We start from the raw sequence: 17,863 nt of genomic DNA on the forward strand, positions 1-17,863 counted from the left end.
CTCGTTTACCACATTGCCTATCTTTCCTATACACCACGTACCCTGGAATATTTAGCTCCCACCCTTGATTTCCCTGTAACCATGTCTCGGTGATGGCTACTGGATCATACCCGTTTGTTTCTATTTATGCATTTAACTCATCTATCTTGTTTCGAATGCTTCGCGCATTCAGATATAGCACCTTTAATTCTGACTTTGGGCTATTAGTCCTATTCACCAGTACCCTATCCCTGGGCTTCCTTTTCCCGCTTGACACCCTTTGCTCATCTCCCTGATTAATCTGCTCTCCCACTTTCATCGGTCCTAATTTTAATTGTAATGGATTACATGTGATTGAATTTACTCCCCCCACCCCCTTAGTAGTTTAAAGCCCTGTCTACCTCTCTATTTATTCGTGTTCCCAGGACGTTTGTCCCAGCCCTGTTTAGGTGGAGTCCATTCCTTTGGAAAAGCTCCTGTCTTCCCCCAATACTGGTGCCAGTGGCCTATAAAGTGAAACCCCTGCCCTCCGCACCATTATTTTAGCCAGGTATTCAGCTCTTTAATTTTTTTTTGCCTGTACCAATTTGCCCCTGGCCCAGGTAATAATCCCGATATTAATACCTTTGATGTTCTACTCTTTAGCTTAACTCCCAATTCCTGGAACTTGCTCCTCAACTCGTTCGTACCTGTCCTACCTACATCATTGGTCCCTATGTGAATCATAACTATTGGATCCACTCCCTCCTGCTTCAAATTTTTCTCCAGCCCAGAAGTGACGTCCTTCACCCTGGCCCCAGGAAGGCAACAGAGTCTTCTTGTCTCCTTGCGACGGCTGCAGAAAAGTGTGTCAGTCTTCCTGACAGTCTCATCCCCAATTACCACTATATTCTTTCTGACTATTCCCCTTTGTGTGGCCTCCTGTATAGAGGTGTTGGAGTAAGTTTGCCTATCTTCCTCACAGACTTCCTTGTCCACACGGGTTGCAAGTATTTCATACCTGTTGGACAAGGTTAAAGCCTGGGGTTCCTCTGCCCCTCTCTTTTGGGTCCTCTTATGCGCCCGTCTGACCGTCACCCAGTCACCTGTCCGTGGCTGGCAACGGAATGTTCCCTGGGACTCGTGGGAGTGTCTGGCTTCAGGAAGCTCTCCCCATCTCTAATGCTGCGCAGTGTCTCCACCTGAGACTCCAGCTCAGCTATTCTAAGCTGGAGCTTTCTCAGTTGCAGACATTTGCTGCAGGTGAAGTCACTCGGGCTCATGTTGCCCTCCCATCAACTCCCACATACCACATTCCTCACACATCATCTGCCAGGTCATTCTCTCCTCTCACTCTATTTATCCCTGTATTATTGTCGATTAGAAGATATACTTCCCCCTCTGCACCTAATTCCCACGCTCACCCAATTCCTTCTCACTCTGGACGTAGCTCACTCTCTGCTCACAGTTGCTAAACTTTTTGGAAAATCCTGTGAAGATCTTTTGAGATATCCCCCGACTTGTAAAGTACTTTATTATTATTAATAATAACATTATTGGCGGATTGCTTCCTGGGCATTATAATCCCTTCAAAAAAAAATTTGGTCACTCAATCCACAAATGTTTGTGGGGCATTGCTGTGCGCAATTGGCTGCCACGTTTTGCCCACAAAATACATATATCCTGTGAAGTGCTTTGAGCCGTTTCAACAACGTGATAAGGCGCTATATCAAATGAAAGTATTATTATTAAATATCTGTGGCAAGGCATCACTATTCAAAGGAGGGTAGTATGAGAAATGTCAAGGTAGTGTGGAGCAAGCACTCATCAAAGGAGTAGAAGTCCAGAAATGGAGGTGATGGAAGACTCCATAGTTGAGGGAATAGAGGGGAGTTCTTGTAGCTGAAACTATCCCAATTGTCTTGCTGGGACTAATTTCCTTGCTGGGTGAATACTGTGGGGAAGGGTTTAAGGCAACATAGCAGAGAGGGTGGGAAATATGAGACAATAGGATATAGATTACTGATACAAAACAATATTCCCGTAATCACTTAAGTCAGCTAAAACTAGGATTCCTTGGAAGAGTAGGGAAATGAGAAGAGATTTACAATAAATCTAAGATAATGCAAAAAAACAGACATAGAAATTTCATGGAAGTGAAGCAAAGATGGAGATTCAAAAGGACAAAGGGGGGGTTAAGAGACCAGCAGGTAATGAAGAAAAATCCTAAAAGTACATTGTTAACATATACAAAGCAAAAGAATAGTTCAAGAAAAGGCAGGGCCAATAAAGATGAAAAGGGAAATTAGCCGTGGAAAATAAAGGTGTAGCTGAGATTTTGAATTCCAGTATTGTGCCGTTTTTCACAGGAGTGTGAAGGCGCAAAACTGAGTGTACAAAAGGAGAATGTACAGCAATTAGAAGAGATAAGGAAAGGAAGTGGTTATAGAAAATGAATGGAGCTCAAAGTGGGCAGGTCACTGGGACCTGATGTCATGTATCTGAGAATGCTGAAGGAAGCTGAGAGGAGGTAGTACATGGTTGTAATTTTTCAAATATCCTTGGATTTGAAAGTTTGCCAGAATACTGGAGGATTGTTAATGCTAATGTTGCAAAAAAGGATGGGATAAGATGAGTAACTATAGACTTAGTCAGCCTAATGTCCATAGTGAGCAAACTTAAAAGCTTTAGTATGGGATTAATAATACTAAAGACATAGGTTAAGTAAAGACGGTCAGTATTAATTTGTTAAACACAGTCTTGCTTGAAAATTTGGTCACTCAATCCACAATCCAAAAACGTTCTTTGACATAACTGAGAATTGATAAAGGTTATGTTGTGGTTGTGGTGTACATAGATTTCAGAAAGCCTTTGATAAAGTGTTGCATAGGAGGTTTGTTTAAAAGATAATTATGGTGCACAGTGTTAATGGAGGCCGGTACAATGGATTAAATGGTAGGAAATGTAGAGCGGAGGTTCTAAGGAGAAATGTAAACAGTGGTGTCCGCCAGGATTCCATGTTGGGAACACTGATTTTCTCCATTCATATAAGTGATCTGGATTCTGGGATAAGGGACCCAATTTCTACATTTGCAGATGATGCAAAAATTGAAGACTAGAAGAAAGCAGAATTGATATTAGCTTTCAATAAGGAACTAGATAAGCATCTAAAAAGGAGTAATTTGCAGCGATATGGGGAAAAGGCAGGTAAATGGGACTGAATGGATTGCTCTTTCAAAGATTTAGCAGAGACACAAAGGGCTGAGAGGTTTTCTTTGTGCTGTAAAGTTCGGTGGTTCTTGGAGACTTGTTATCTGTAAATTGAAGGTTATTTCTATCCTATTACCTCTCCACTCGCTTTTACAGGTTCAATGATATTCATGTTCCTATCCGTCTTGAGTGTGTAAAGTTTGCGAGCCACTGCCTTACAAACCATCCAGATCTAGCAAAAGATCTCACTGGTAAGTGAAACGAATTTTGGTTTTAAATATTGGTATGCTGTTTCCCTAACCGATATTTTTTAAACTAATACCACTTATTTGTTTGTTTCTTAATGAAAATCTATGTGAGCAGTACAGTAAAAGAAGCTTCAGTTTTTGCGGTTATCCTGATAAAGACTAAATTTAGATATGCAACTTGCTACGTGCAGGAAATAAAAATAGGAAGCTTGATGGACAGGATCAAACTTGTCAAGGAAGAAGTTAGAGGGTGATAGATGACTTGAATCTCACTGTGTCCAAACAGTGTGAGGCAGTCGCAAAGTGGGGCAAATGAGTTGCTGGGCAATATTACTAAATCAGTTCAGTTCAGATTCCCAAGTCATGATTAATTTGTACAGTGCTCTGTTCAAACCACCCCTGAAGTGCTGCACGCAATTCCTGGTCACAGAGCAGATGTAGCCTTGAAAGCAACCAAGCTGATCCACAGTCTTAGACTGTTGAGCTTTGAGAAACAACAAGATAATCTACAACATCAACTTGAATTTATGCAGTGTTCTTGACCTAGGATAACATCAAGGATGATTTCTTGGGCTCTTCAGTGTTGAAAAGAGGTGTCTCAGAGGGAATCTTTATAGAAGTACAGTGGAAATACATCATTGTGTAGTAATGGGCTTTGATGCACAATGTCTTGTTTTGAAGCACAATGTGCGCTGATGGAGGAGGCTGGTTTTCCTGCGCATCTGTGCACTGACTTCATTGGCCATATGATTGGTTAATCACGATGCTGATGAGCTATTGTTATCTTGGGAGATTGTTTTGAACAGAGTACACTTTTTCCCTTTGCTTTCCGCCCCTCCCTCTGATGTCTTTTCAAAGGAAAGGCTACTTGATCTATGAAGCCCACCGATTGCATGGTTTACATATGATCTGCCCTATCGTGAGCTCCACTCAATTTAATCTTTTGAGGGAGATGAGGTTTATGGAGTTATTGCAGAAAGTAGGATTATATCCAGTTTTTGTGCATTTGACTTTGTGCAGCCAAATCTATTAATTCTTCTGAGGTCAGTGGCAGTATTCTACACAAACCCCCTAAAAATACAGCCAGATTAATATATAATCTCCTTGCTCCACATGGAACTTTCAGGAAGCTGTAATTGCATCCATAAGTATTGATTCTTAACCACAGAAACTCTTTGGCGATGCAAGGAACCTTCCTCTATCTGACCCCTGTTCATGGAAGCGGCATAGAATTTTTGTAGAATTTGTCACAAAGAAATGCTGTTTCTCCTAGCCATTTTTCCACATTCCCACCATGTAGTTGCGAGTGAAAACTGATGACTTTCTGTGACGATGCATCGGAGACATTCTCCATCTGTTTAGATGGCCTGATGTTGCTGCTGATGCAGAACTCTGCTGCTCATATTCTCACCCACACTAAGCTCTGATTTTTTTGGTGATTTTGTGAGAGAGAGTTCCAAAGGCTTGTTACATGTGCTTTAATAGCTGTGAAGTGTGCCTTTCAGAAAAGCATAGATATGGTGTGACAACCCGGGCACCTTCCAGTACAGCCCACTTCTGTAGATTTTAATACTACTGTACATCTATTCCATTATGTGTCCGCCTGGCTCAGTTGATAGCATTCAAGCCTCTGAGTCAGAAGGTTTTGGGTTCCAGCCCAACATTGAGACTTGGAACGCATTTAATTCCCGCCAACAGTATTTTTTTCAAATAATGCCATTCGAGGCCTCACTTGCCAATTTAGGTGGACATAAAGATTGAATGGCAATATTTGAAAAGAGTACGGAGTCTCACCCAGGGCCCTGGCCCCAAAATCCCCCCCCACATACAACTGATTATTCACTTTGCAGCTGTCAATCATACAAAGCACTTAGAGCAGCAGGTGAGTGGAAATGCAGGAGTCCTGTAGTGTATTGGTTAGAGCACTCGCCTTACAAGTGGGTTCGATTCCTGGGTGGGGCAAAACCTTGGACAAGTTTCTCTACTCCACATGCCTCTATTTACCAAGCAGTAATTAGGAACCCAGTTGATCGTCGATTGGTGGATCTCTTTCTGGGGGAATGATTCCTTTTTTTAAAAAAATGATCGCTCAATCCACGACTGTATTTGGGAGACTTCTGTGTGCAATTGGCTGCTGTGTTTTACCCACAAAAATATACAGTCAATTCACTTTACACTATATTCTGTGACGTGATGAGGCATTATATCAAATGAAAGGATTATTATTCTTGTTATTCATTTCTAATCAAACCGATTAAGCTTTCTAAGGCACTGTTTTAATGTTAATAACTAATTTGCCAATGCACAACCATAACCTCTGGAATAGTATCCCAGCTGAAGGAAATGGAAGAGAAAGGGAAAATAACTCTAGACCTTTAGTACAGCGGTCAATCATACCACTTAGTTCAGCGAGTGGGTGAAAATGCAGCAGTCCTGTAGCATATTGGTTAAAGCACTCGCCTCACAAATGAGAGGACCCGGATTCGATTCCTGGGCAGGGCAAGTCTCCGTACTCCACACACTTGTTGTTTTCTTAGCTTGTTAAAAATCAGTCTCCGCTCGGCTGGCTCTGGCTCCTCCTGTTTGTCCCTCGTCCCCTCTGCTCGACCATCGGTAGCAGTATCTTCGGTCACAAAGCCCCAAACTCTGGAACTCTCTCCCACAGACCCTCTGTTCAATTTCTACGTAAAGTGCACTTAAAGTTCATAACAAGTTCCCATTTCATTTGTACTCAGAATTGCTATATTATCCGATTTGATAAAATGGAATAATGAACTTTCAAGGCAGATTTGATCTGTTCAAAACTGAGTGAATTATCATAAGACATGAAAAGCAGTGAGATTGGAAAACAGCAGTAACTAAACTGATCGGACAGTCTGAAAAATTCCGGATTTTGTTTTACAGAATTTCTCAAAGTGAGGTCACATGATCCAGAAGAAGCCATCAGGCATGATGTTATTGTATCCATTGTAACTGCTGCTAAAAAAGACCTCTCACTAGTCAACGACCAGCTGCTTAATTTTGTGAGAGAAAGAACATTGGACAAAAGGGTAAGAAGAGGTCCATTTTTTTTCTCTCCGTGCTACAAGCAGTTTTGTAGACTAACCATTTCTTCTCTTTTTCTCCTCAGTGGAGAGTGAGAAGAGAAGCTATGATGGGGCTAGCCCAGATCTACAAGAAATACTGTTTACAAGCGGAAGCAGGAAAAGAAGCTTCCAAACAGATTTCATGGATTAAAGACAAACTATTGCATATATATTACCAAAACAGCATTGATGACAAGTAAGTTTGTTTCTATTAGGTGCACAGTGCTAAGTGAGCTTTTAGCCATTCTGCTCCCATTCCCTGAAACTCCTTGGCTGTTTGTGGATCATTGCTTTGTGCAAATTGACTGCCGCGTTCATCCACAAAATACACAGTCAGAATTTCTACACTTTGCAGTACAACCTGTTTATTTTTATTATTATCTTCATCCCAGAGTCTTTCCACTGCATTTCCTCCCTCCCACCTTTTAAAGGCTGCCTTTAACCTCACTCTTAAATTGTGCTTCCAGCTACCTTTCATTCCAGCCCCCGACTTTCCTCTTCCTCCAACCCCCCAAACTTTATGGTAATGACAAAAAGAATTGAAGGGAAATTTGCACAGAAGGTGGTTGGAATGTGGAATTCTCAACCTTAATGTGTGATTAAGGCAGGCACCATCAATCCTTTTCCAAGGGAATAGGAAGCAAGGTAAAAACCCATCACAATACTTGGAAGAGTATCCAAACCAGACTGAGAGTTTCATGCATACCAATAACACTGGAAATTACCATGTCTAGAATAGACATGCACTTTCTTGCTAGAGAGACGCACCCTTCTTATCTAGTTCCGGAGAATATTAGGCAAAGGTTGCAAGAGCCAAGGCTTGGGGACCCCAGAGTGTTTGTTGGGGTACTGCTGAGTCTAACCATCTAAAACATCATCAGGATTTAGCTTGCCATTGATATCGCTGCATGGTAAGCTTTCCGGCTGCTTGTGTAGCTAGGTCCACCCTACCCTTTAGGGCTTTGGCTTGTGTTAACAGGACCTGAGTGGGGGGATTCCTTGCCCCCAGTGATGGATCTGTCCCTCCAAATCCTGCCGATGAGTCAGGTCGGCTGGGCTGTCGTCAGCAGTGCACTGGAGACCACCAAGACTGCAAGAACGTTAACTCGATTCCAGCAAATCATTGCCCAGTGTCTCGCCTTGGGAGTTTTGAAAAAGCATATTAAAATGTGCAGGGAGTGGAATTACACTCTGCTCATGTGGGGAAAAACACCCATACAGACCTGATGGTCCAAATTTTCTGTAACATTCTGTGATTTTACGCTCCTGATGTTTGAGTTGTATTTTCTCAGTTTGTAGTGATTAATGGAACAATTGTTGAGCGTCTCTGCCTGCTACTTGACCGTTAGTTTTCAGATTTTTTTTTACGATCGTGTCCAATTACAATTTGAATGCTTCTTCAAAGAAACTTAATATTAAAAACTATAATTGGTTGTGTGTTATTCAAAACCCATTCTTAAATCTGTTTTCTATCTGTTTCAAATTGGGGAAAAATGCTTTAATAAGCTGTGATGTGAGTTCTGCTCTTGCAATTTGCCATGCTGAACTCAGCCAAGTTATCTTATGATGGTCGTGAAGGTGCAACACTGAGACAAAGGTAGAACTAAAGATTAAGTTATCCAAGTTGCTTTTGTATGCTGCTGAGGTTTCAGAAGTGGTGGTCTGAAAATTGGTCATTTCCCTGTGAGCTCAGCTACAGATTGACACTGTGTGTTTTAAGGCATCTGGAAGAAATAAGTCTTTACTTATTAAAACAAAGAGAAACAATTTTAACTAATAATGTGCTGGCGATTCAGATTTTCTGGCTAGGTTATATATTGACTTACACAGATCCAATAATTTTGCAAAGTATAGCTCTTTGCAGTTGACTGAACTTAATTTTTAAAAAATCACATTTGTAATTCAAATTAATTTCACGATCCAAATACAATCTCAACTGAAAACCGTTGGTCAAACATCAGGTGAATGCTCACAAATTAATATCTAATTAAACACCACAATCTGCGTACCATGATAATATGTCTGAATTGGTCATTACTTTGGTCCCCTAAATGCTTTATTTTGATAATTTGCCTCAGACTGCACAATTGATTAATTTTGCCAGTAGTCAATATATTGTCAAAGAAATTAATTGAAACTTTAAAAACTTGCAATCTAATGCAGGGTGGTCCTCCCCTCCCGCCATTTCATCTGGCTGACTCGTAAATGTTATGTTTCTGGAAAGGAAGTATAAAAGTATTGCTTATGAGTTCCCAATTTTTAATTTTGGGATGGTTGGCCAGGGCTTCATTAAAAACTACTTTTTGTTTTTGAACAATGCCACAAGTATCTAACTTTCACCTGTATAGGCAGAAGGAGACTTAGTTTAACTTCTCCAAAAGAAGGCACCTCCAACACTGCATTGGAGTGCTAGCCTAGAATGCAAGTTCAAAGTCCTCACAGGAGCTTAAATCCACAACCTTTTTGACTCTTGAGGCAAGAATCCTTCCAAACCAGCCAGGCTACCCTACTTGAGCCTTGTGTAACGGGAATTATGTTTTGTGTTAGTTTAATCCTTAAATTCTGTGTGCATAACTGGCTAATAGTTGAGGGAAGAGGAACAGTAGATTCTGCAGGGTAAACTAAGCTGACAATGTGGCTATATTGAGGTGAATAGAAAATTGTGGTGAATAAAAATAATTCTTGCTCGAATGTTCAGGTAAATTGCCCTTGGGTTTGAAGAGTGACCTCTTGTGTACAGTGTGAAGCATTGTACAATTTGGGTACTATTTTAGCATGATTAAGATTGAAATGCTTTAAATTATTGTGTGTTTTTTTAAAACATACTAGTGATCTACTGACACACTGAATTTTGTCCTGCGCTTGGTCAGACTTTAGTTTCTAGTATTAATGCCAATGTGAGATGTATACAGTATTAAGCTTGTAATGTGCTTTGATTCTACTCCACAGATTACTTGTTGAACGGATATTTGCCCAATATATGGTACCTCACAACTTGGAGACATCAGAAAGAATGAAGTGTTTGTACTATCTTTATGCAACACTGGACCCTAATGCTGTAAAGTGCGTATTTTAAAGTTTGATAAATGACTATTGACGGATCAACCTTACTTTGTCGTTGTAGCTGTTGTTTTGTACCAACACTCTAATATACTAAATGTTTTCTAAAAATTATTTTGTAACAAGCACAAAAAAAAATTTGCAAACGAAACGTAATTGCAAACAATCGTATATCAAGTTTCACCATTTTGTAATACAATCTTGCATATGATTAGTTATTTGGATAAAATTAAGTGGGGCATTTTTGAGACTTCACTTTCTGTCCCGTTGAATCAATGGGTTATCAGTATTCTGCTATAGGAAAGGGACAGAAATATCTTGACTTATGGCAAGTGTAGTATCCTTAGCAATGTTGGACCTTCGGTTCCCAAAGCTTTCTACCACGGTCAGGTTTTCCTTGCCTCATGCCTGAGTCTGTGAAAAACCAATCGATAGAGATTGATTGTCATGATTAGTCAACATCTTGATTGTTATTGTAGCATGCGACTACCAGGATGGTAGAAGGTGAACTAGATGGAGCTTGGTCTTTTTTTGTTTAGCAATTTCTATGTTCCTAAGAGACCAGATTTCAGCACTGACTTAGTAGTTTGCCTTATATGTCAAAGGCGACATGGGATCACTGAGAAAGGAATGGACTTCCGATTCTGCCACTCTATTCTAATTTGCATCGTGATTGAGCTTGAGGTGTTTAATGCCGATGTGGAGGCATTAATGTGCCCTCTAATTACTAGTTTGGCTGACTCAGTAGAAAGTTAGGAGAGATCTATGCTATCATTCTCCTTCAAAAAGAGAATTATTTTATTTATCACTGATGACATGAATTCAGAATCATCCAGCAGAAAGGGGTTCAGTCTCCAACAACAATTTGCACTTATATAGTGCCCTCCAAGCAGGGTAGCGTCTCAGAACGCTTGAAGCAATAAACTTACGGGGACAGGTTCAGAGTCTCCAGCAATGAACCTACAGGGACAGGTTGTCCAGTGTAGTCTTGTACTGAGAGGGGCATGATCCTAGATAGCAACACTGCCGATACACTCTAGACGGGTGAAGTGGCTTGGATTAAAAAATAATCCTGTTTCAAGTAGGATTTATGTAGTTGGAATAGAAAGTGAGTAATAATCATTTTGTTCATAAAATATATACATTTAATATAGCTATAAATGTGTATATATATTGTGTATATTTGATATAGCACCTTATCATGTCGAGACTTGTCAGAGCACTTATCACTTATTTTACTGTAGAAGTATTTGTAGCAGCATCCAATTTCTACACAGCAGTTCCCACTAACAGTCTTGAGGTGGGTGACCAATTTTGTTTGGCTATAATTGGCCAGTACACTATTCCCTCTGGTGCAAATGTAGGGCATGCCAGGCGTCTGTTAGGCCCAGCTCCTCACATCCTGTCATCTGGCGGATGGTCACTGTTACCCCATGTCTGTTGGCTTCTTATCTAGTTTTGGTGAGGGAACACTGTTAACCATGTTCCTTCCATATGTGGAGCCATTGACCAGAAGGTTGCTGTTGGGAAATCAATAACAACAACTTGCTTTTTGAATAGTGCCCTTCATGCGGGGTAGCATTGCGGAGCGTTTAATCAATGGGTGTCTGCATTTAAGGCTGCAGATTGACTAATGCTTTCATTAATTGGATTTGATAGCTATACAGTTAAAAAAAAATGCAATAAGGAATAGTATAACTTTCAAGAGCGTATGATTATCTTTTTTTTAAAAAAAGGACTTTGGGATTGTTTTAATTGTCTTGTGCTGTACATTTTTTATGTTCCTAATTATTTAATAATAGCAAACAAAATCAGCCTGTGCTGAGACCAGATCAATTTTGTACTTGAAATGGCACAATTTTATTATTGTGCATATTTTCAGGATGGCTCCCCACTGAGGTTACATCAGTTGAGGATTAATAGAGATTAGGATCTGATCTAGAAGAGAGGAAATGAAAAACTGAGTACTTTGTGCTGTGTTCTGGTAACCTTATGGTGACTGAAACAAGAGTAGAATTGCGCAAGGCCACCTAGTAGATTGCTTATTCGTCCTTCTGGCTTGGAAGGAAATCTAATTTTTAAAGAAGAAAACAAAATCCCATTGTTATTGCATTAAAGGCAAGCGAAAATGACAACTGTTAGAGTTTTATGAAAGAACAAATCTACTGTTGGTGCCTTTCTGGAATATTTGGAAAAAACTGGAGGCAAGCTATTATTTGTTGTAGTCTCTTTGGTTATATTCTATCAAAGTGCTTTCAATACTTTATGCATTTGTATAAGAAGTGTAATTTCCTGTATTTTTTAAATTCAAAATGTACTGCTTTCAGTTATTTTTCCCCTTGAAATGCGCTGTATAAATTTAAAGTGTATTGTGGAGTCCTGTAACTCAGTGGTTAGAGCACTCTCCTTGCAAACGAGAGACCTGGGTTCAATTCCTGGCATGGCGAAATCTTGGGCAAGTTTCCTTACTCCATACGCCTGATAATAATCCCTCAAGGGAGNAAAAAAAACACGAATTTGGTCACTCAATCTATGACTGTTTGTTGGACACTGCTGTGCATAATTGGCTGCTGCATTTCGCCCACAAATATACAGTAAATTCACTTTACAGTATATTCTGTGAAGCGGTTTGAGACGTCTAGAAGATATGAAATATCTTTATAAATATCTTTGGATATAAATATCTTTATATATCATTTATATATATATCGCTATATCAAATGCAAGGATTATTATTATTTATTATTAGGTTTGTTTGGTATTTCATCTTACTGACGTCAGGCTTTCAAGAAAATTTCAGACCTGTGTCCTATATTATCTTTTAAGAACAGGTTTTTATTTTGGATCACTGATTTGTTGGACACATGTAGAACTTCTTTGTTGTGCTTAAGCGTCTCCAGCTTGAGTTACTGAGGTACTAAATATCAATACAAATCATTTGTTGCCTCCAGAGGGAAGATTGGCAACACCCTAAATATGATGATTGAATACTTTGCTTCTCATAAGGTCACAAAAATATAAGTAATCACATTCTAACATAAAAATAAAGAATTTTTTTTTGACACCAAGGTAGGTGGTTTGGAGACCAATATTGCAGGTGTTGGCACTTTTGAAAAGAATTTGGCCTAATTAAATAAAAAGTCTAAGAAGTGATGGATGGAACGTAATGTAGTGATAAGTTGATTCATAATGATACATGGATCAAAATGAAAAGGAACATGAGGTGTTTCCATTGATTGCTGAAAGTTTGAGGCTGTGGTTAATATTATGATTCACTGGACTCCCTTTTAAGTGCATTTGATTCTAGCATTTTCTTTTTAAACATGCATGCTTCACTGCTGCATACTGATTCACTGGTGAGATGATATTGAAGCGTGCTGGCACTCTACTGTTCATACTCTGGGAGAGTGGTTCAGGCTGCCTGAGGCACAGCAACTGACCTTCAGTTAAGAAAATATTGAGAGAATATTATCCAGGTCTTCAAAATACTGGAATGGATGGAAGCATAACAAAGTTGAATCGCAAGCCATAATGAGATGGGAGATTGCAAGATACAATAATATAATTTATATTTATATAGAGCCTATATATATATTTTTTATATATATATATAGCAACTTTCACATCAGGAGGGGATATGTGTAAGGTCCATGTGAAAAGTATTTAAAAAATAAGGCAATAAAATCTGGTGGAGAACATAATTGAAGGATAAACAACAACAATAACTTGCGCTTATATAGTGCCCTCCACGCAGGGTAGTGTCTCAGAGCGCTTAACAGTAGCAGAGCCTGACTCTGAGCCGGGGGGAGTGGGGGGGAGGTGCCTGTAAGCACAGTCAACGAGGAAAATGCCGGGTGATGGATTGGGGAATTAGGAGGTCGGAGCGGTAGGGATGTGCCAGGGAGCGAAGGGATTGAACACAAGTGTGAGGATCTTGAAGTTGATCTGTTCGGTGATGGGGAGCCAGTGGAGCCTAGTCAGGACTGGTGAGATATGGGTCCGAAGTTTAGTCCGGGTCAGTATGGGGGCAGCAGAGTTCTGAATGAGTTGGGTCTTTTGAATGGTAGAGCTTGGGAGACTGTCGAGGAGTGTGTTGGGAGTAATCCAAGCAGGAGGTGACAAACGCATGCACAAGGGTTTCGGCTGCATTTGGGATAAGGTACGGTCGGAGGTGGGCATTGTGGAGGAGGTGGAAGAAAGTGGTTTGGTCAGGGACCGGATGTGGGGGGGGAAGGAAGGACAGCTGGGGGTCGAACCGGGCACTGGTTCGGTGAGTCTGAGGGAACGCCCAGGGAGGTTAGATCCGAAGGAATGAAGACGTTGACGGGAGCCAAGGAGCATGACTTCCGTCTTCTCCATACTCAGCTTCAGGAAGTTTACACTCATCCAGGCCTTGATGTCTGCCAGACAAGCTGATAGAATATCAGCAAACCTGGAGTTGGTACTGGAGGAGGCAAAGTAGATTTGTGGGGTGAGAGTTCTAAAGTTTCTGGGAGTAGTGGCTGAAAGCACCGCCGCTGATGATGGAATGTAGGGCATTAGGGACAAACAGGAGGCCAGGCCAACCAGGCAGAGGCAGCGGGTAGTGGGAGTGGGGAGAAAGCAGGTCAGAAAGGTGGAAGGGAGGGAGGTGCCAAGGCGTGAAGGGATTAGTAGACGAGTGAGAGTGTCTTGAAATCGATCCGTTCTGTGATAGGGAGCCAGTGGAGTCTAGCGAGGATTGGTGTGATGGGGTTACAGTGTGGGTGAAAATACAGGCGATGGAGTTCTGCATTATTTGTAGTTTGTGGGTAGTGGAGCTGTGGAGACCGGCGAGGAAGGCATTGTAGTAGTCGAGGCAGGAGATGATGAAGGCATGGACGAGGGTTTTCTGCCTTGAGGTGAGTTACGGTCAGAGGTACAGAGGTGCTGGAATGAGTGGAGTACTGAATCTTACTGCCTTTGCTCAGTTTGTATCCATTTTAACACTAAAGTGCTTTTTGTAATGCTCCAGAAGAGGGAGTGATGCACTGGAGAATATTCAGAGCAGATGTTTTTGAGACTTTGACAGCTGACTGACAGATGAATTTATTTTCCATGACGAAAATTTTGAGTGATATAAGCAAAATACTGAAACACATTGTTATTGTAGATATAACAGTTATGAAGATTAAATTGTTAAAGATAAACACCCCTCACCCGTAAGTAACTGTTAACTTTTTTGTGCCACCTTTGTTTAACCTGCACTGTATCATTAACTTCATTCATATTTCTTTTTGTTCCATAATTTCAATGCTGCTGGTTGAATAGTGATTTGGTGTTGTCTTACATTGCATTTTAATGGCTTAATAAAGCCTGCCTTAAGACCTGCCTATTTTACCTATTTGACTGAGCTTTTGATTAACGCTCTCTTCATCCCTCCCCTCCCCTCGCCCCCCCCCCCTCCCGCGGCTCTGGTAAATGTAAGTATTGTTACTCTGGAAGCTCATGGCTAAAATGTCAGACCTCCATGTACAGTAGAACTCACTTGGGTTGGGATATGCACCTTGACATGCGGTGTGCACCCCCAGGAAAATTTCCTAAATGTCGTCTCAATTGTCGCTTCAACCACGACAACATCTTGCAACCCTGATCAGCGCATGGAGCCAAATGGTCGCGTCAGATTATATTGGTGTTGCTACTTAAGCAGTGCGTAGGAAGGTACTCAGGGAGGGAGACTTAGTGCCCTGGGAGTCGGTCATTTTGGTTTACTGCACGCTGGTCTGTGTTTTGAGGCACCGATGGAGCTGACCATCTTTCTGTACACATGCGGAGTGAACAGAAAAGTGCTAAAATATCACTATAGCACTGGTTCAGATCTTGTGTGTGGGTGTGGTGTCCCCCCCAATTGCTGAGTTGTAATTTGGGTCTACTGCATTCTCTTCGGAACCACATTTTACGATGTCAAACGTAAAGTCTTAATGACCTTCTTCATTGTGCATGGCAGTGTACGTGAGAATCTCAATTTAAAAGTATGAATAAATATACTAACAAATACCCAAGGATCCAATCTTATTCTTTCAATTATCTTCTGCCCACGTTAAGGCAGTTAAACTGCACTTAAATGAAAAAAATTCTTGAACCAAATTCAAATATCAGTGGTGATCTGTTCATATATGTTTGCATATTGTACAATTAGATTTTACATCTGGATAAAATGTACTTCAATAAGTACCCGAAAGATGCATGTAGCCGAACAATTTTTAAGCTGGTATTTAATAGCCACAGTATTCATATTTTTGGCACTGCAATTTTGTCTTATCAGCAGCAGCATTGTAGAGGATTTTCCTTACACTGAGGACTGGTTGTAGATGTAACTAATAATAATAATCCTTGCATTTGATATAGCACCTTATCGCGTCTTCAAGAGGTCGCAAAGCGCTTCACAGAGCATACTGTAAAGTGAATTGACTGTATATTTTGTGGGCGAAATTCAGCAGCCAGTTGTGCACAGTAGCCACAAACAGTCGAAGATTGAAGTGACCAATTTATTATAATTTTTTTGAAGGAATTATTACCCCTGGAGAGCGATCCACCAATCAACTAACAACTGGGTTCCTACTTATTGCTAGGTAAACAGAGGCTTGTGGAATAAGCAAAATTGCCCAACATTTTGCTCTGCCGGGAATCAAACCTAAGTTTCTTGCTTGCGAGGCGAGTGCTCCAATCTCTGAGTTACAGGACTCCACTATGATATAAATAGTAATATAAATGTTAGCTAAACATAAAAAAACTTGCATGATTATGTTGTATTTTGGGAACATGGGGGAGTAACTTTATAACCTGAAGAGTAATAGAGGAATAAAAGGAATTGGGGGTAGAAATCTATTAATAACTTAACGTGGGATGGTTAGGTAGCAAAAGCAACCGAGCAGACAAATAGGGGATTTCTGATTTACATAGAGGTATTGACTATAAACGTTGTGTTGAAATTGCGTAGGACATTGTTTAGGCCACAGCTGGAGTATTGTGTTCAGTTTTGGGTGCCATATTACAGGAAGAATGTCAGAGATAAGTGAGACTAGAGGGTGTAGCTCAGTTTTATTAGTGTATGTTGTGTGTGTGTGAAGAGACGCTGGTTACATCAGGGACACAAGATTGAGAAGGGGAACTGATAGCGGTGTTTAAAAATTCTGAAAGGGCACATATTAAGTTAAATGGGAAACAGTAAAGCTATTTCCTTCAGTTGGGTAATTGGTGATCATCTCGGGAAAACGATCAGGATCTTAGAAGAAATGTCTTCACTCAGGATTGTTACAGGATGTAGAATTCTTTTCAAATGATTCTATTAATCCACTTTGAAGCTGGATAAATAGAATTGTTCAAAAGGAACTGAATATGTACCTGAGCAGTAAAAACGTGGTATACGGGAAAAGAGCTGACAGCAGGAATAATGAATGGGGAATTTACNAAAAAAACAGAAGTTACATTGGCACAGGCACAATAGGCTGAATGGCTGCCTTCTATGCTAAAAATGTCTACGTTTCTAAATGAGTATTTCGGTGAAATACTATGTTTTTGTTTTTCATTTTTAATTTTTCCTTGTGCCATAATGGTTTTCCTTCCTGGTTTATGAAAGAAAACTTGAATCTATGTCAGTTTCATTGTAAGCAGGCTAGTTACTGTCGATCTCTTATTTTACTTCTCTTCAACAGAGCATTAAATGAAATGTGGAAGTGTCAAAACACGCTGAGACATCATGTACGTGATTTGCTTGATCTACACAAACAAACAAAAGTAAGTACCAAGCAAAATCTGACTTGTAAAATTGAGGGGGAGAGCAGAGAGGAGGGGCATAGGGAAGTGCTCTACAAACTCAGAATATCATTAATTGCAATTGATGTGTCAGCCTGGCTCAGTGGTAGTATTCTCATCTCTGAGTTAGAAGGTTGTGAGTTCAATCTCCATGTAGGGACTTGGAGTTACGTCGTCTAAGATAACACTAATGCAGTGCTTGTGGGTGAATTGCATTGCCGAAGGTCCCATCCTTTGGATAAGACATTATCGTGGAGTCCTGTAGCTCAGTGGTTAGAGCACTCGCTTTGCAAGCGAGAGACCCGAGTTCAATTTCAGGCAGGTCAGGGCGAAACCTTGGGCAAGTTTCCTTACTCCACACGCCTAATAATAATCCCTCCAAAACCAAAAACAATAATAAAATTGGTCATTTTCAATCTATGGCTGTTTGTGGGACATTGCTGTGCGCAATTGGCTGCCGCGTTCGCCCACAAATATACAGTCAATTCACTTTACAGTGTGTTCTGTGACGCGCTTTAGGACGTCCTC

At 40.5% G+C, this 17,863-nt stretch overlaps 1 protein-coding gene across 1 annotated transcript in view; it reads left to right on the forward strand.

Annotated features, from left to right (window-relative positions):
* LOC103177204 (sister chromatid cohesion protein PDS5 homolog B) overlaps window positions 1-17,863 on the forward strand; it is an 86,540-nt gene that overhangs the window by 35,237 nt on the left and 33,440 nt on the right. Inside the window, 5 exon segments of the mRNA XM_007891275.2 lie at window positions 3,325-3,419; window positions 6,321-6,466; window positions 6,547-6,698; window positions 9,452-9,565; window positions 17,236-17,317. Of these exon segments, the coding sequence (XP_007889466.2) occupies window positions 3,325-3,419; window positions 6,321-6,466; window positions 6,547-6,698; window positions 9,452-9,565; window positions 17,236-17,317 (589 nt within the window).

The sequence above is a fragment of the Callorhinchus milii genome, unplaced genomic scaffold (assembly GCF_018977255.1).
Source record: "Callorhinchus milii isolate IMCB2004 unplaced genomic scaffold, IMCB_Cmil_1.0 Scaffold4, whole genome shotgun sequence".
Classification (NCBI taxonomy): Eukaryota; Metazoa; Chordata; class Chondrichthyes; order Chimaeriformes; family Callorhinchidae; genus Callorhinchus; species Callorhinchus milii.